Source organism: Scyliorhinus torazame, chromosome 5 (assembly GCF_047496885.1).
Source record: "Scyliorhinus torazame isolate Kashiwa2021f chromosome 5, sScyTor2.1, whole genome shotgun sequence".
NCBI lineage: Eukaryota > Metazoa > Chordata > Chondrichthyes > Carcharhiniformes > Scyliorhinidae > Scyliorhinus > Scyliorhinus torazame.
In genome coordinates, this window is record NC_092711.1 from 274,802,377 (window position 1) to 274,822,377 (window position 20,001).

At 46.2% G+C, this 20,001-nt stretch overlaps 1 protein-coding gene across 4 annotated transcripts in view; it reads left to right on the top strand.

The window, feature by feature from the left end:
• Positions 1-20,001, top strand: part of mtmr8 (myotubularin related protein 8) — a 104,146-nt gene that overhangs the window by 44,650 nt on the left and 39,495 nt on the right. For all 4 annotated transcript variants that reach the window (XM_072505600.1, XM_072505598.1, XM_072505599.1 and 1 more), the window contains 4 exons: positions 3,374-3,423; positions 5,281-5,481; positions 6,212-6,340; positions 17,808-17,934. In XM_072505600.1, coding sequence (XP_072361701.1) covers positions 3,374-3,423; positions 5,281-5,481; positions 6,212-6,340; positions 17,808-17,934 — 507 coding nt within the window. The remainder of the gene's footprint in view (positions 1-3,373; positions 3,424-5,280; positions 5,482-6,211; positions 6,341-17,807; positions 17,935-20,001) is intronic.

Here is a 20,001-nt window from a genome sequence, read left to right on the forward strand (position 1 = left end):
TGAAACCCTCAGTCAAATAAACTGCCAAAACTCTAGGTTCACATACGAAAGCAGGGCAGCACGGTAGCGTTGTGGTTAGCACAATTGCTTCACAGCTCCAGGGTCCCAGGTTCGATTCCCGGCTTGGGTCACTGTCTGTGCGGAGTCTGCACATTCACCCCGTGGGTGCGTGTTTTTCCTCCGGGTGCTCCGGTTTCCTCCCACAGTCCAAAGATGTGCAGGTTAGGTGAATTGGCCATGCTAAATTGGCCATGCTAAATTGCCCTTAGTGTCCAAAATTGCCCTTAGTGTTGGGTGGGGTTACTGGGTTATGGGGATAGGGTGGCGGTGTGGATCTTGGGTAGGGTGTTCTTTCCAAGAGCGGGTGCAGACTCGATGGGCCGAATGGCCTCCTTCTGCACTGTAAATTCTATGATCGATGAAACAATGCAGAGGTACTGAAGAACTGATGCCACTGAGGGACCATTTCCCAGCACCGGTTAGCACCTTGAGGGGAGGAAAAAGGGGACGCTTATTTTTGACACTGGGCAACAATAAATGAGTATGAATTTAAATTCCTAATTTTTTTCAGGTTCTACCATTTTCGTTGTTATCTTTTTCTTCAAATATTGATCTTCAAAATCACAGTCCATAAGTGTAAAATGCTTGGGAATCTTACCCATGGCGAACGCCCAGATATGGATGTTTCCACGGGAGTTACTGGATAATGATGAACAGTAGTCACCTCAGTGATTCTTCTGTCTCTCAAATACAGTGAAACATAAGACCAGTTGTAACATGCTTACTATGCACTGGCCGAGATCAGCATAGTTGAACTTCTAGAGCTGAATAACTCAACTTTTTTTTCAAGAAGATGGTTAAACAATTTTTTTGCAAGTGTCTTGACATTTGTTTTCTCTATTTCTATATTTTTCCTGCATTAATTAACTTGATAGCACTAGCAATATATTTTGGTACATTGATCTAATCAATATGTTTTCTGCAAAAGTAGTTTTTTATTTGAGAGGTCTTTTACAGTGCCCGAGTTTTAGTGTCAGTGGTAATCAAACAAATATTATACTTAATGCATGCCCACAGACTATAAGCTTTTGCACTGGGAGTAACATTAATAGAAATCCATTTCAACACAACCCTTTTAATGGAATCTATGACCTGTTTGAGCAGGGCAGTCCTTAACCAATCAGATTACAGAGCATAATTCGGGAAGGGTAAGTTGGAATTGTTCACTGAATATAAATCATACACAGAAAGAGAGGGAAAGAACCATGCTATACACAGAATAGAGACAGAAAATATATATTTTTAACTTTGCAAAAATAATTAAAATCTGAAGGATTTGGAAATTAATTTTCAGTGCCAGAGGAGTTGCTGTGCAGTAATTAACACTATTTTAAAAATCGCTTCTCATTTGAATAAACACCAATTGTTTTTTGGTATGTTAGTAGGTATCAGCATCGTGCTTTATTTTTGTTTGTAACTTAGAGGCTCAGTTGTGCTCAACATACATAGGAACACGTGGGTGCTGCGCAGCTTAGAGGAACCATTGATATATATGTGTCACATAAATGCATGCTCAATTTCAAATTATTCCACGCATTTCAATGTCGACTCTTGATGAGGTACAAATATAGTGAAGCTTCTGGAAGAGCAGGCAATTTCGAGAGCAACTTTTTGATTTTTGCATTTAAGTGCACATTAGTAGTTGCCAGAATTTGTTCTCTGAATGATGCCTATAATACTATGCACCAACATTTTTATTTGTACTGCGAAAAACCTGGCACTGTCTTTCATGTGCTTGGAGAGGAGATACCCGATGTGCTTGGAGAGGAGATACCCGAGTGTGTCGATGTTTGCAGGAGGTCGCAGAGAAGCTTGCAAAACACTTAAGCAGATATTAATGAAATTGTTTCATCTTTAAACAAATACATAGTCACTTTCCAGCTGAACTGTATTCTGGCAGCTTTTGCTTTTTCATAGCATGGGTTCATGAGTGATAAAGTTATTGAGTTACATAATTTTTTGAAATAAGAACAACAAATTTAACGATACAAATTATGCACTGAATTGTTTAAGTTTTCTTTTATGCTCAGCTTAGACTTAGCACAGGGCAAAAACATTGGTACTGTGAACGAAACCTCTATTTATTTCACCATCTGCCGTGCAGTGCTACCACTTGAAAAGGATGTGATTACAGTGTAACAAGTTATGTTAGCAATTTTCATTTATAAATGTTGACATAAGAATTTACTGCAGTGCGTGTGTGTGTGTGCATGCAAATTCACACATATATATATATTTAGTATTTAAATAATAAAAATGTCCTCCCCCTGTGTTTGCGTGGGTTTTGCCCCCACAACCCAAAGATGTGCAGGGTAGGTGAATTAGCCACATTAAATTGCCCCTTAATTGGAAAAAAAGAATTGGGTACTCTAAATTTATTTTTAAAAGATGTCCATGTGAGCTTGTCACCACCCCTTGTGAACGATGATTTTGGTTGAGTGTGAGATGCTATATTGGAATTCCTGGCCTATTAATAGAGGCTTGCTTTTGAGCAAAAAATATTCATCCTACAATTTCCCAAACTATAACTACTTACATTGTCGAAGTACATTTTCTTCTATAATGTAAAAATAAGTTTCTACAAAGCTGAAAAAAATAGCTACCAAGTTGTGAAGAATAATTGAGGAAAGTAATTAATTGGGGAGGCTAAAGTCACAGCCATAAAGGAGGAACTTTTTGTCATTGGGGATAAGATGGCAAGCTGAAGCAGTAATATGAGAATTCCAGAAAAATGACATAATAGAGGAACAAGTGGGCAAGCAAGAATGGAGGAGAATGAACAGTACCCAGCATCATGAAAACTGAAAGAGGGACGTAGTTGTAAGATTGAGAGGATGACCAGACTGGACTGATGAGTGGGTCCCTATGTGTAATGTTGGTTTCATAAATGCTTAATAAATGGTCTGTAATGAGGCACGGAGAACTGTAAGTAAAACATTGGAGAAAGTGAAGATTAGGATGAGTGTATTTGAGAATTTTGAGAGGTTTGGGCTGTACACTGGCAGCGTTCTGGGGGTAGTTTTAGCAGCAGAATAGTTTTGGAGGCGGAAGCTGAGTTCATGATTGGAAACATCGTGAGGGAACTGCTGAGAAGTTTGAATCCAAAGCCTGAGCTGAACAGGTTGCCCTTTACATAAAGATTTTTTTAAAAATACTTAAGAGAAATATTAAGTTGATGCAAATACAAAAGGTACATCTCTTAAATTGCTGATTTAAATGTGAAAAGAAATGTCTGTTTTCCATTGCTGGTGAATTAAGACCGTTATCACCAAGATGTTTGTACCAATGTAATTATATGTTTATTCTTTTCAAGGTGCTTGTAGAAAAAGAATGGATCTCTATGGGACACAAATTCTCGCAAAGGTAATCGGATGCTTTTCCATTGGTAATTGTGCAGATATGTGTGGATCCAATTAGTTTCCCTATTAGAAACAAAGGCTTAAAGTATAAAGAAAAGTAATGGTAATGCTCCTTTGATATCCTATTTGATAAAGACAGCAATCACATGGTCTCGTTCTGGTACCAAGACGTACAAGGCAAAATATTCCAGGTCCAATTTCTGCATAATTACTTGATTTCAATCAAGGCAGCAGTGAGGTACCAGAAGTGTTTTGGGACTCGAGAGGAGAAATTTGTTCCTGATTTCTGTCAAGTCATTCCTGCTGAAAGTACAGATGGTTGAGTATTGGATGATGCTCAGCTGTAACACAGTTTCCTTTCCTCTTTCTCGCTCACTTGCACAATCTTCCTGTTTCTTTCCCTGCCTCACCTCGCAGCCATTCTTTCTAACTGCCGAGGCTCCCACATGAAAAATAACTACTTGGGCAAGCAATGTCTGTGAAGCTGTGCTCAGCAAGAGTTTGAGGGGATGCGAAAAATAAATTGTAATTATAAGGAATGTCAAACTTACCTGTTGTTCCAGTTATACTACATTTGTTCATTGGGTGACGCACTCGCTCTAGTCAGAAAGTTGTAAGTTCTAGGCCCACTAATGTGTTTGAGTGCACAAGGTTCTGCAATTAAGATTGTTGATCTTGTTGTGGTCCTGTCCACTTGAAAAGGCGATTAATATGGTCCTGTTTTGAAGAAAAGGGAGATGCTCTCTGCTTACCATTCCTTTCTCATTACTTTGCAGTTTAGGAGATATTGTTGGCATAAAATGATTTGCCTGCCTATTCAAAAGCTCATGGGGCTGAATGGTCTACTCCGTCCATTTATTATGAATGTTTCTCAATCCAATATTAATATATTGTCTGCATTTAGCAGTATGATGCATTCTATCGATGAATACATGTGTTTATTTTTGTTCCAGTGAATTTGTATTTCAGCAGTGCCTGGTAAAGGCCTAATGCTATGTTACAGGGGCAGATCGGGCCTAGTTAGGTTTCCAAGTTTGAAATAACTGAACAAGAATCAATTTTACTTCATATCTGCTGCAATCCCTATCCATGTCTTTTGTTGTCTCTAGACTCAACTGTTCCAAGCCTCTCCCAGCTGATAACTCACCTTCCATCCTCAATAAACTTAAACTCATCCAAAGCTCTTCCCCCTGGAACTTGCACCAAGTCCCATTTAGCCATCCCTCCTGTTGGCTGCCAATCCAAAAATACCTCAATTAAAAAATTTGCATTCTTATTTCCAATTCCTTTCATGAATCATCCCTCCTGAGCTCAGTAACCTCCTCCAATCCTACAGCTCTCTGGGATCGTCAGCTGCCAAGCTGGAATTCATTCCCTAAACCTGTTTGCCTTGCTGACGCTTATTGACATTCCTTGAAAATCTTCTACTTCCAAGTTTTTGGTTACCTGTCCTGATATCTCCTATGAGGCTCTATGTCAGATTTTGTTGGATAAGTCTTACTTCTATATGGTGTCTTTGGGATATTTTACAATGTTGAAGGTGCTGTATAAGTTAAAGGTGGTTTGCGGGGGCTGAGCCGGTGCACCCAATATCTCGTACAAGGAAAATGTGTACATGTACTTTGAATGAGGACTGGATTGAGTTTGGACAGTTGAACAGCCCATAGTAATGCAAGCTTGCATGTAAAGAAACTAATCAGGACAAGGTCTCTGATGTGACCTTCATATGTGAAAGTATCTCCCAGTCCTTCAGGTGAGGAGTGAAGTAAGTTGGGGAAGAAAATAAGTATCATTTCAATCATGTATTTAATTTTATGTAAGGTTAGAAAATCTCATTAATTTATTTTTTTACCTTTCATAGATGTGGGCATCTAGAGGGTGATCCAAAAGAAGTCTCTCCTGTATTTACCCAGTTTATTGAATGCACCTGGCATCTGATGGAACAGTTTCCATGTGCTTTTGAATTTAATGAGAGGTACCTGCTGGAGATCCATGACCATGTCTTCTCCTGTCAATTTGGCAACTTCATTGGAAACTGCCAGAAAGAACGGCAAGAGTTAAAGTGAGCTTAAAGACTCTTTTATGTTATAAATGATCTAGATCATAACCACTATAGTTCAGAAAGTCCTAGTGAATTTCTGTTTATTGCTGAACTAATATTGTGTTTTCCCCACTAATTGTTATAAATAACGTGTATGGAATTGGCTCAGAGTTCCATTTATATATTTTTACTGGCTAGTTATAAACTGCCTAGCCCAAAACAGCAAATGTCTTGACTAACAATTAATTTGCAATGATAACCTAAAGGAGGAAGTAAAACCAGAACTCCTGAAATGTACTGAATTGGCTGATCTCAGGGCAACTGGAGCGCTACAGGAAAAACTCAACAGTCTTGAAAAGAAAACAACTTCCCACTTCTAAGTGCTGCACAATTTTCTCACCTTGAATATGCATGTGTGCGCATGGCTGGTGAAGTCACGATTGGTTGGATCTATGATGCTCTCAATAATTGAGTAGCCTGTTAATGGTTGGGGTAATGGTTGTGTGAGATCATTTGACAGCTGCAACACTCGCACAACTGTTTCTCAGTACAGTGCTGCTGCCTTCAGGAGAAAAGGGGTGAATTTGATTTGGAGGTGCTCTTAATGTAAATTTTCATACTTGTTAGCATGCTTGTTTTTAAGTAAATTGAAACCTTGCAACTGTGCTATAAACTTTGCAATGTCCAATTTCATTAGATGTTTAAATTGCTGTATTATTTTAGATTTTAAAAAAATTTTGCATGATTATAGACTTCAAGAGAAGACTTATTCCTTATGGCCATTCCTATTGGAGAAGCAATACCTGTACCAGAATCCCCTGTATAAATCCAATGCAGTAAATATTGTACTGAAGCCCAATACTGCCCCTTTTAACTTCAAGTAAGTGTATTTCTGGAACCTGAAACTACTTTTATTTGCAAGAGTGTTAAAATATTTTTGAAAGTGATATTTTGAACAGTTACTCATTGGTGGAGGAAGTGGCTTGTGGAGGCAGTGGCTTGTGTAACTCTAAGCAGTGTAAGTGAAAAGATTTTGTTGCCGTGTTAACCCATTACAACTAAATCTGCAGTGGTGGGTGGGGCGATAGGGTGAGCATTGGCATGGAGCAAAGTTATCAAAATTAGTCTTCTCGCTCCACCAAAAGTTCCAAGGAGTGGTGGGTGGGAAGGTAAAATATTTTAAAACTCAAACCTAACTCCACCCATCCACCTAGTTTTGATGGAGCCAGGCTTCCAGGGGGAAAGGCTGGGTAACCAACCAAAGCTACTCTTGGGAGGCAAGTTGATCACTTGGATCTTTTAAGAAAGCTGCATGCCTTCACTTCAACATGTTTAACTTGTGGAGACTGAAATTCCTGAAGTTTGGAAATTCCGGCAAATGAAAGGAGGAGAAAAGACTGGATCTAGTGCCTTTATAGCACTGCTTGTGGACCAGGAGACATAGCAGTCTTCCAGACCCAAAAAACTTTCCTTCAGGAAGTAAGACTGTTGCAATTGGCTTACCCCTACATCCAATGATGTCTGGGTTTCCTCACCCATCACACTGTCGATCTTGCCTGACAAATGATCCTCAACTGTTTTTCTGCCTGTCAATCTGTGGACAGCACGATAGCACAGTGGTTAGCACAGTTGCTTCACAGCTCCAGGGTCCCAGGTTCGATTCCCAGCTTGCGTCACTCTGTGCGGAGTCTGCACGTTCTCCCCGTGTCTGCGTGGGTTTTCCCCGGGTGCTCCGGTTTCCTCCCACAGACCAAAGATGTGCAGGTTAAATGGATTGGCTATGCTAAATTGCCCTTTGTGTCCAAAAATGATTTGTTAGGGTTTTCGGGGATAGGGTGGAAGTGTGGGCTTGGGTAGGGTGCACTTTCCAAGGGCCGGTGTAGACTTCATGGACCGAATGGCCTCCTGCACTGTAAATTCTATGATTCTGTGATCTGGTTGATAGTCTGGCGAGAGACCTGGGGGTTTTTTTTAATGTGAAAGATATCCTGCAGTTGACTTTCTGCAAGATGTCAGATAGCCTTCCTAGCTCTCCACCCCAATTCTTACTGCAAACTTTTATCCTGGCCCAAAGTAAATATTAGGGTCAATATGTTTGTTTGTGCATGGAATTCTGCATTTGGATTTGCTGTAATGCTTTTCACATTTGAGTGAAGCTCATGCACCAAGAATGGCACTTTGGCCAGAGTGAGACCAACACCTATGAAACTATAGCCAGTATCATTCAGCACTGTGTCATGTGAGAGTACCCTTTTAAGAAATGGGTGTTTAAGAAATGGAGCTGCTCATGTTACTGGAGTGATGTCAGAGTATGGGTGGAGCTGAGCTCCACTTCTGCTTTTTTAGTTTCAGTTTGAGAAAGCTTGGGTGAGTCAGTGAGCTGAACTGCTGTTGATCTCTGCCATGAAGGACTATCTCTTAATCGTTTGGTGAATTCAGAAGAAGTATAAATGTTTTCAGTCTTGAATGTAAACCCTGATGTGCTCCTGTTTGGAGGTTTGTTAAGTCTTTTGGATGTTAAAAGGATGGTATACAGATTACTTAGTGTTGTATTCTTTGGGGGGTGTATTTGATGTACTGGTTGCTAAGATATTATATTCATTGTTTTAGAAAGGTTAACTTGAGTTCATAGAATAAACATTGTTTTGTTTTAAAAACCACTGGTCCATTTTCTGCTGTACCATACCTGTAGAGTAAGCCGTGTGCTTCCCATATCACAATCTATTATAAGTTGTGGGTCAGTGAACTCCATGATACACTTTGGGGTTCTCTAAACCCTGACCCATAACAACTGTAAGGAAGGGAGTGTTGTGTTATGTACTCTGGGATAACACAGGCTGCAACTGGATGCAGCTTTAACCAAAAGATACTCCAGACCTTGAAGTTAGTTCAATCTGATTTATTGAACCAGTCACACAGTTCTCTATGAGATCAACTCTCTGCTAACCTAAGTGTGGTTACTCTATCTAACTGAACCAGACTAGCTCTTAGCCACGTGCTAGAGGTGTAATACTGTACATACATCCTGACTCACTCTGTAGATGTTCATCAGTGGAAAGATGCCTTTTATAGTGAGATACCACCCCTGAGTGTCCTGCCTGCTCATTGGTCATGTCCTGTTCTCTGTGTTCATTAACTGCCTGTCTGTATATCATTATCTGCATGTCTGCATATCATGACATTCCCTTTTTTTTCAATGTTTTGTTGGCACATGGGAACGTACTTGCATGTGGTGGCATATATTAACATATTTACAAGCAGTGGACAGTGGGGTCATCCTGTACGCAAGCAGCACGAGGTAGATGTCAGAAGCAGAATCCGCGGTCTTGCAGATGAGCTGTTTCACAATGTGCATCCCTTTTTCAACCTTCCCATTGGACGGCGGATAGTGTGGGCTGGAAGTGACATGTTTGAAATTGTATGACTTGACAAACTCGTGGCTGTTGAAGCATGGGCCATTGTCACTCAAAAAAAAAAAAAAAAATTTTATTAAAGTTTTCACAAAATATCAACAACAAAATGTAAAAGGAACCCAATAGAATTAAATACAAAACAACTCAGTGCCCCTTCCCCCCGCTATACATAAATAATATATTAACCCCCACCGAAACACATAAAACAAAGCAAATATCTACACCTCCTCAGATCCCCCAATATAGACAAATAAAAATAAAATAGATCCCCCCCCGCCCCCCGGGTTGCTGCTGCTGACCATTGTCTACCGTTCTGCCAGGAAGTCCAAGAACGGTTGCCACCGCCTGAAGAACCCTTGCACCGATCCCCTTAAGGCAAATTTCACCCTCTCCAATTTAATAAACCCCGCCATATCGTTGATCCAGGATTCCACGCTTGGGGGCCTCGCATCCTTCCACTGAAGAAGAATCCTTCGCTGGGCTACCAGGGATGCAAAAGCCAGAATATCGGCCTCTTTCGCCTCCTGCACTCCCGGCTCCCCTGCAACCCCAAATATTGCGAGCCCCCAGTCCGGTTTGACCCTGGATCCGACCATCCTCGCTACGCCCTTCCAAAATTCCTCCAGCGCTGGGCATGCCCAGAACATATCGGTGTGGTTTGCTGGGCTCCCTGAGCACCTAACACACCTGTCCTCACCCCAAAAAAAACGGCTCATCCTTGTCCCGGTCATGTGTGCCCTGTGCAGCACTTTAAACTGTGAGGCTGAGCCTCGCGCACGAAGAGGAAGAGTTCACCCTCCCTAGGGCATCTGCCCACATCTCCTCCTCAATTTCCTCCCCCAACTCCTCCTCCCACTTACCTTTCAGCATCTCCATCGAGGCCTCCTCCTCCTGCATCATCTGGTATGTTGCCGAGATCTTCCCCTCTCCAACCCACGCCCTCGAGAGCACCCTGTCCTGTACCGTGCGTGGCGGCAGCAGCGGGAATTCCACCACTTGCCGCCTGGCAAACGCCCTTACCTGTCGATATCTAAAGGCGTTTCCCAGGGGGAGCCCGTGCTTCTCCAGCTCACCCAGGCTCGCGAACTTCCCATCCACAAACAGGTCCCCCAACCTTCTTATCTCTGCCCTGTGCCACCCCAAAAACCCTCCATCTATTCTCCCTGGGACAAACCGGTGGTTCCCCTGTATTGGGATCCACACCAAGGCCCCCACTTTGCCCCTATGCCGCCTCCATTGCCCCCAAATTTTGAGGGCAGCCGCCACCGGGCTCATGGTATACCTCATTGGAGGGAGCGGCAGCGGCGCCGTTGCCAGCGCCTCCAGACTCGTACCCTCACAAGACGCCGTCTCCAGCCTCTTCCATGCCGCCCCCTCCCCCTCCATCACCCACTTGCGCACCATCGCCGCATTGGCGGCCCAGTAGTACCCACAGAGTTCAGGCAGCCCCCCCCCCCCCCCCCCATCCCTACTTTGCTCCAGGAACACCCTTCTCACCCTCTGAGTCCCTCGTGCCCACACAAACCCCGTTATACTCCTGTTGACCTGCCCAAAGAAGGCCTTCGGGATAAGAATGGGGAGGTACTGGAACAGGAACAAAAACCTTGGGAGCACCGTCATCTTGACTGACTGCACCTACCCGCCAGGGACAGCGGCAACGCGTCCCACCTCTTAAACTCCTCCATTTGCTCCACCAGCCTCGTGAAATTAAGTCTATGCAGGGCCCCCCAGCTCTTGGCCACCTGGACCCCCAAATACCTGAAGCTCCTCTCCGCCCTTTTTAGTGGGAGCTCGCCAATGCCCCTCTCCTGGTCCCCTGGGTGAACCACAAACAACTCGCTCTTCCCCATGTTGAGCTTGTACCCAGAGAAATCCCCGAACTCCCTGAGGATCCTCATTACCTCCGGCATTCCCCCCACCGGGTCCACCACATATAACAGCAAGTTGTCCGCATAGAGCGACACCCTATGCTCCTCCCCACCCCGCACCAGCCCCCTCCAGTTCCTCGACTCCCTCTGCCATAGCCAGGGGTTCAATCGCCAGCGCGAAGAGCACGGGGGACAAGGGACACCCCTGCCTCGTCCCTCGATGCAACCGAAAGTACTCAGACCTCCTCTTGTTCGTGGCCTCACTCGCCATCGGGACCTCGTACAACAGCCTAACCCACCTGACGAACCCCTCCCCAAACCCGAACCTCTTCAGCACCTCCCACAAGTACCCCCACTCTACCCTATCTAAGGCCTTCTCCGCGTTCATTGCTGCCACTATCTCCCCCTCCCTCGCCAGCATCATAATAACGTTCAGGAGCTTCCGCACATTCGCGTTCAACTGCCTCCCCTTCACGAACCCCGTCTGGTCTTCGTGGATGACCTGCGGCGCACAATCCTCAATTCTTGTGGCTAAGACCTTCGCCAGCACCTTGGCATCTACATTTAACAATTAAATTGGCCTGTAAGACCCACACTGCAGGGGTTCCTTGTCTCGCTTCAGGATCAAGGAGATCAGTGCCCGGGACATCATTGGGGGCAACACCCCCCACCCCCCCCTTGCTTCATTGAAGGTCCTAACCAGCAACGGGCCCAATAGGTCCACATTTTTTTTTTTTTGTTGTAAAATTCGACCGGGAAACCGTCCGGCCCCGGTGCCTTCCCCGCCTGCATGCTCCCTATCCCTTTGGCCAGCTCCTCCAGCCCAATCGGGGCCCCTAATCCCGCCACCAGTCCCTCCTCCACCTTCGGGAACTTCAGTTGGTCCAGAAAGCGGCCTATCCCTCCCTGCAATGGGGGCTCGGACCGATACAGTTCCTCCTAAAGGTCCCTGAAGACCCCATTGATGCCAACCCCACTCCGCACCACACTCCCCCTCCAATCCTTAATTCCCCCAATCTCCCTAGCTGCATCCCGCTTCCGAAGCTGATGCGCCAGCATCCGACTTGCCTTTTCCCCACATTCATAAATCGCCCCCTGGTCCTTTCTCCACTGCGCCTCCGCCTTCCTGGAGGTCAACAGGTCGAATTCGGCCTGGAGGCTACGCCTCTCCCTCAACAGTCCCTCCCCCGGCAGCTCCGCATACCTCCTGTCTACCCTTACCTTCTCCCCACCTCCCTCTCCCTCTGCTCTCTCCTCTCCTTGTGGGCCCTAATGGAGATCAGCTCTCCCCTAACCACCGCCTTCAGTGCCTCCCAGACCATTCCCACTCGGATCTCCCCGTTATCGTTGGCCTCCAGGTATCTCTCTATGCTTCTTCGGACCCGCTCGCTCACCACCTCGTCCGCCAAGCGCCACAACGGGTGCTGGTCCCTCCTCCCCCAGCTCTAAGTCTACCCAATGCGGGGCGTGATCCGAAATGGCTATCGCCGAGTACTCGGTATTCTCTACTTTTGCAATCAGCGCCCTGCTCATAACAAAAAAAGTCGATCCGGGAATAGGCCTTATGAACGTGCAAGAAGAATGAAAATTCTCTAGCCCCCGGCCTTGCAAATCTCTGAGGGTCCACCCCTCCCATTTGGTCCATAAACCCCCTCAGCACTTTAGCCGCCGCGGCCTCCTACCCATCCCAGACCTGGAGCGATCCAGTGCCGGAACCACCACCATGTTAAAGTCCCCCCCCCCCACACTTCAAGTCCGGGATCCGACCCATCATGCGCCGCATAAAACCCGCATCGTCCCAGTTCGGGGGGCACACGTTGACCAGCACCACCCTTTCCCCTTGCAGCTTACCACTTAGCATTACGTAACTGCCACCATTGTCTGTCACAATGCTCGACACCTCGAACGACACCCGCTTTCCCACCAAGATCGCCACCCCCCGATTTTTGGCATCCAGCCCCGAATGAAACACCTGGCCTACCCACCTCTTCCTCAATCTTACCTAGTCTGCCACCTTCAGGTGTGTCTCCTGGAGCGTGACCACATCCGCCTTCAGCCCCTTCAGGTGTGCGAACACCCGGGCCCGCTTAACCAGCCCGTTCAGCTCCCTTACGTTCCAGGTTAACAGCTGGATCAGGGGGCTACCCACCCCCCACCTCCGCCGACTGGCCATAACCCCTCCTCAGCCAGCCACGCGCCCGCGCCCCATGCCTGGCTCGTTCCCCACAGCGGCAGACCCCCGTCCCAACACCCTCTACTCGCTCCAGCTCCCCCTTGACCTTACCAGCAGCAACCCGGTTCCCGCAAGTCAGCTGACTCCTGCTGACACCGGCCGCTCCCGCCTCTCCTTCGACTCCTCCCATTGTGAGACTTCCCCTCCCCCTCCATTACCCACCAGCAGGCTCTCCGCCTCCCCCTTCCATCCCAAGCGTGGGGAAAAAACCCGCGCTTCCCCGCCCCCTCCGGCCTTCAGCGCGGGTAAAAGCCCGCGCTTTCCACCTGCCTGGCCCCGCCTCCTCTGTCGCAGCTCCTTTTACAGGCCCAGTCCCCCCGACACAGACCTCCCCCTCCCCCGTGGGGCCCCATCGCCCCCTACCGGCCATCCACCCCCTACTCCGTTTACATGCACCCCTCCAAGAGCCCACCCGACAGACCCAACCAAAACAGTGCCCAACCCTTACCACCCACAACAAACCAAAACTGAACACGAACAAAGAAACCCCCCTCAAAATGTAACACAACAACAGCAACCCCCGACCATCCCCTCGCCCGACCCCCCCATCCCGACCCTCAGTTTGTGTCCAGCTTCTCGGCCTGATCAAAGGCCCACGCCTCCTCCGGGAACTCAAAATAATGGTGCCGGTCCTTGTAGGTGACCCACAGACGTGCCAGCTGCAGCATGCCAAACTTCACCCCCTTCCTGTGCAGCACCGCCTTTGCCCGGTTGTACCTGGCCCTCTTCCTCGCCACCTCCGTGCTCCAGTCCTGATATACTCAAACCTCTGCATTCTCCCACCTGCTGCTGCTCCTCTCTTTCTTGGCCCATCTGAGTACCCACTCCCGATCAGCGAACCGATGAAACCGCACCAACACCGCTGGAAGAGGGGGTCTTTGGTTGTCTCCTCGCGGATACAAACCACCTTCTCATCAGATGCCGGGAGGGTGATAGAGCACATCTGCACCTGTGATTCAATCTGCCGGATGATTTCCAGCGGTTCACTAGGCAATGTGATGGAACGGGCAAATGCATCAGCGATGGTGAGCTCCTTGCCAGGCGTGTACACTAAGTTAAAGTCGCACCTTCTGAGTTTGAGGAGGATGCGCTGCAACCGAGGCGTCATGTCGTTCAGGTCCTTGTGGATAATGTGGACCAGAGGCCTATGATCCGTCTCGACAGTGAATGTTGGCAGGCCGTAGACATAGTCGTGAAACTTGAGAATGCCAGTGAGAAGGCATTCCTTCTCTATTTGCGCATACCTTGTTTCGGTGGGCGTCATGGCCCTCGATGCGTAGGCTACCGGTGCCCAGGATGAAGTGTCATCACGTTGAAGCAGCACCGCACCGATGCCATTCTGGCTCGCATCTGTCGAGATCTTCGTCTCCCTGTCTGGGTCGGAAAATGCCAAGACTGATGCAGTGGTGAGCTTGGCTTTCCGCTCCAACCACTCTTCCTGATGTGCTGCCTTCCACTCAAAGGCAGTGGACTTTTTCACCAGGTTTCGTAGGGCTGTGGTGTGTGAGGCCAGGTTTGGAATGAACTTGCCCAGAAAATTGACCATGTCCAGGAAGCGCAACACTGCCTTCTTGTCTTCAGGGACCTTCATGGCTTCGATGGCCTTGACCTTGTCTGTGTCCGGGCGCATGCCCTGCTGAGCGATCTGGTCACCTAGGAACTTGAGTGTCGACATGCCTAAGCAATATTTGGACATGTTCCGCTTCAGGCCATTGGCATGGACACAGCGGAAAATCTGCTGGAGACGGGAAACATGCTCTTCAGGGGTCATGAACCATATAATGATGTCGTCCACGTACAGACGAACCCTTTCAATGCCCTCCAGCATCTGCTCCATGATGAGATGGAAGATCTCCAATGCCGTGACAATGCCAAATGGCATGCAATTATAGCAGTATCTGCCAAACGGTGTGTTGAAGGTGCAGAGCCTTCTGCTGGACTCATCCAGCTGGATTTGCCAAACTCATGTGACGCATCTAACTTGGTGAAAAAACATGCATGTGCCATCTCACTGGTGAGTTCCTCCTGCTTCGGGATGGGGTAGTGTTCACTCGTTATATTCTTATTGAGATCCTTGGGATCAATGCAAATGCGCAGGTCTCCCGAAGGCTTTCTAACACATACCATCGAGCTGACCCAGTCAGTCGGTTCGGTTACCTTGGAAATGATGCCCTGTTGCTGAAGATCCTTGAGCTGTGCCTTCAGACGCTCCCTCAGTGCAGCTGGGACCCAGCGTGGTGCGTGGACCACTGGTTTGGCATCAGGTCGTAGCAGAATCTTGTATCGATATGGCAGCGTGCCCATCCCGTCGAACACATCCGGATACTGAGCGAGGATATTTTCAATGCGGCCTGAAGATCCACATTGGAGGATGTCATTGTGTAAACCCGCTGCACGAGGTTCAGCTGCTTGCAGGCAAGTAGGGATGCCCTGTCTTGCTTGACAATTTCAAAACATAACCGTGCATGGGTGCTCCGGTTGGAGACGAGTGAGTAGATGGCAGGATCCCAGTGCCGTGATGGCATTTCCATTGTAGTCCTGGAGCCTGCAGGCTGCTGGAAGGACCTTGGGGGGGCTTCTTGATGTGTTTGAAATCTGCCTGTGAGAGGAGGTTGGCAGAAGCACCTGTGTCCAGCTTAAACTGGATGGAGCAGTGGTTGACCTGCATCATCGCACGCCATTTGTCCGCAAAATCCACAGCGAGGATGGATTGAGTTTGTGATGAGTTGGATGTGGCATATTCATATTTGCTAATGATGCCCGCACAGTAGGCGGAGTCCAGGCATTCTTCCTCTGGATCCGTTGTGCTGCCAGGATCAGAATCCTGTAATCGTTGTTGCACACTCTGAACGCGCCGTCGTCTGAATTGGGAGCGCAGACCTGCACAAGGCTGCATAGTGTCCAGGCTTCCCGCAGTTTAAACATCGCTTGCCTCTTGCAGGGCAGTATTTCTTTAAGTCGGCGTTGCCGCAGTTCAAGCACGTCATGACGTCGGCGTCCTGACGCTCTGCACGTCGTCGTACATGCGCAGTGCGGGTGTCGGCTGTTTTGTTATCCTGTTCGCATTGCGCATGCGTGGGGCCCTGGGAAAAGTGTGCAAAATGGCCGCTTTCTTCAATGCTGAGGCGCTGCATCCGGGAGATGGCCTGCACACACACTGCCTCGTGGGAAGCAAGTTTCTCATTTTCAGCCGATTTGTACTGGGCATAGCGATTTTTGACGTGCTCATGCACTGTGCGTGTTTCAGTCGCGACTGGCAGGGTCTTATGCTTGATTTTCAGTAGCTGCTCTCTCAGAGGATCAGAGTGAACTCCAAAAATGATTTGGTCTCTGATCATGGAGTCAGCAATATCACCAAAGTTGCAGGACAGCGCTAGCAGGTGGAGGTTAGTTAAGAAGGAGTCGAAAGATTCATCTTTACCTTGTAGACACTGTTTGCATATGTAGCGCTCGAAGATTTCATTGGTGTCCACTTCACAGTGACTGTCAAACTTGTCCAGGATGGTCTGAAACTTTGTCTTGTCCTGGCCTTCGGTGAAGTGAAAAGAGTTGAGTTTGATTTCTAGATCACCCGCTGTTGAGAGGAGAAACGCGATCTTCCTTGCATCAGATGCACCCACGAGGTCTGAAGCTTCGATGTACAGCAGAAACATTTGCTTGAATGTCCGCCAGTTGGCACTGAGATTGCAGGAGGTCCTGAGCTGGTGAGGTTGAATCGTCTCCATGGTGCCGGGATTCATTCGCTGGTCGTCACGGAACGGACTGAGGTAAACCACCTAGATTAAGCAGTCACCTGGTAGCATGTTGTGTTATGTACTCTGGGATAACACAGGCTGCAACTGGATGCAGCTTTAACCAAAAGATACTCCAGACCTTGAAGTTAGTTCAATCTGATTTATTGAACCAGTCGCACAGTTCTCTGAGTTCAACTCTCTGCTAACCTAAGTGTGGTTACTCTATCTGACTGAAGAGATTAGCTCTTAGCCACGTGCTGGAGGTGTAATACTGTACATACTCACTCGCTCTGTAGATGTTCATCAGTGGAAAGAGGCGGAGTGTGAGTGCCTCGTGCCTTTTATAGTGAGATACCACCCCTGAGTGTCCTGCCTGCTCATTGGTCATGTCCTGTTCTCTGTGTTCATTAACTGCCTGTCTGTATATCATTATCTGCATGTCTGCATATCAAGACCGGGAGTAAATTAAGAAACAGTGCACCATTTCTGATGACTTGATATATATTTTCATCTTGTAAGAAAACGCTTTATTGAATGTGTCTATCTTCCGACTGAAGAACTCATTTTCTTTCCCTATTTTTTACATGGGTCAGGTGTGGGATTTTTAAAAAACTCCTCCCTTCTGTTGTACTCCAACTGAAAGAATTGGCAAGCATTTTCCTCCCTTGTCTATGCTGCATTTAAACTAATGCTGAGAGACTATCCTTCAGTGACTCACCTGGCATTTTCTTCTTTATGGAATGCCAAACTTCATCGCTATGCTATACATTTCCAGCATACTCTGGTTTGGTGCATTGGACCATCAGTAAACTATGCAATCATGATGTATTGAGCGATATTATTTGTCCTTTAATCAAAATGTAGCCTCCTTTAATTGAACCCCTGATATATTGGTTTTATTGTTTTATTGTCATTCTTTTGATTGAAGTTTATCTTCTGAGATCCCTTTTTTGCAAGTTTCTATTTATTCGTCTAGTCTTTGAAAATCCTCAGCCGTTATGCATTTAACAACAGCTAATGGTGTTTTTATTGCAAACGTTAACTGCCATTTGTTGAAGTGCCACTATCTTTGTAAGACTTAATCTGTTCTCTTAACAAGGTTCTGGTGTGGTATGTACAACCGTTTTGATAAAGGAATGCAGCCAAGACAATCGGTGCTGGATTGTTTACATGTTTCAATGAAACAGAAAATAGAGCTGGAAGAAACTGTAACAGGTCTGAATCAGGTAAGAAATTTAAAATTGCTCTATTGGGGCTCCATGATATAAGCACTGCTTATGTTGTACCAAGTCTTATAAATCATAGAGTCAGAGTGCATTCTGTACTGAGTTATGGTGCTACCTTTGACCTCCGTGCTTGTGTCTTACAGTCGGTGCTTCTATTCGCGTGGCGTGCATTCCCTTCCCCTCAATCACATGATTACAAATGGAACCTTTCTGTTGCCTGTGCAGATCCCCTCGGTCTCTCGTGCACCAATCTCTTTTCCACCAGCAACTAGCTAGTACAGCCTAATAAACTTTACTCCCTGACCTACCATTTTCTACATTTAGGCACTTTCTGTGTCTTGTAGAACAAAGATAACACAGATTTTTATATTTTTTTAAAAATCTGCATTTGTATTGTTAATTTGGTGTCTTATTCACATATTGTGCTGTTTTAAGAATCATGGCGACCGATTGTGTTCGTAAAGGCCCTCTGTAAGAGCAACTCAGCTGGTCCCACTCCTGCAGCCCTGCAATATTTCTCCCTTCAGGTGCTTATCCAATTTCCGTTGAAAGCCACAATTGATTCTGCCTCCACCACACGCATACACTCAGGTGGCGTGTTCTAGATCCTAACTACTTATTCCATTGGTTCTTTTGTCAATTACCTTAAATCAATGCCCAGGATTCTCAACCATTCAGCCTATGGGAACGGTTTCTCCCTATCTACTCTGACTGGACCCTTCATAATTTTAAACACTTTTATCATATCTCCTCTCAACATTTTTTTCTCTAAGGCGAACAATTTTAACTTCTGTAATTGATCTTTATAACTGAAGTCCTTCATCCCTGGAACTATTCTCATCAATAAACACTGATAGTGCTGCAGATCTAGCAGCATCAGTGGAAAGAGAAACAGAGTTAACGTTTCGAGTCCAATGTGACTCTTGATGCTTTCCAGATCTGAACTTTTCCAGGACCTTTTGTTTTATTTCAGGTTTCCAACATCTCTATTTTGCTCTTATTCTCCTAAATCTTTTCTGCACCTTATCTACACCTCTTTGCTAAAGTTGGTGCCACTTTTCTGCCAATTCTATTAGCTTGTCTGTCTCTTCTTGAAGACTGTCACTTTCCTCACAGTTCACAATATTTTCAAGTTTTGTGTCATGTGCAAATTTCAAAATTATTTCCTTACTCCCAAGTCTTGGTCATTGAGACATAGCCAAAAAAAAGTGTCCTTTTACCAACCTCAGGAACTCCGTTGTTCACCTTTTTTCAACCCGAAAAATAAACATTCACCGCTAATATGTTTCCTGTCACTCAACCAACTCCATATCCATGCTGCCATTGACCGTTTTTCTGTGGGCTTCAACTTTGTTGCCAAGTGTATTAAGTAGCATCTTACATAAGATAATATGAAATACGCGTGGGCCATTTGGCCCAGGGTGACTGTCAGGAAAAAAATTAAGGGGTACTTTGGCATGGGGGCTGTATGAACAGGCGGGGGTTTCTGGCGAACCTGTAGAAGGGGTGGGGGGATGTTGCTGGTGAACTTGTGACAGTGTGAGGGAGGTGGAGGGGTTTGCCTGTGATAACCTATGTGAGGACATGTCAGCTTGGGAGCAGTGCAGATCCGTACTGTGCTTGTGGCAAATTTGAAGGGCAGAAATATAGGACAAACATTGTCCTGGCAGCATACAACCCATAATGCTAAACAATTCCCTCAATTACAAGACAATTGCATAAAATCTACAATGACCTTGTTAGGCCCCTCCTTCTGTTCTATTATTCAGGAATATCATGACTGATCTGATTGTGGCCTTGAGCAACGGTGTGATATTTACAATTCTCCACTTCTCTGACATCACCCCTATCCCTAAGGAGGATTGGAAGATTATGCCTATCCTTTCACAATTTCCACCACCCTCAGCATCCTTGGATGTGAAAATATCCACAGTTTCTTCTGATGTTGGCACTCACTGCATATGAAAACCTGTTCTGTTACACATCAGTATAAATTTAAAATTCATCCTTAAATGCTGGATTAGAATTCCTAGACCATGACATTGATTATGGGAAATCTTGCTCATC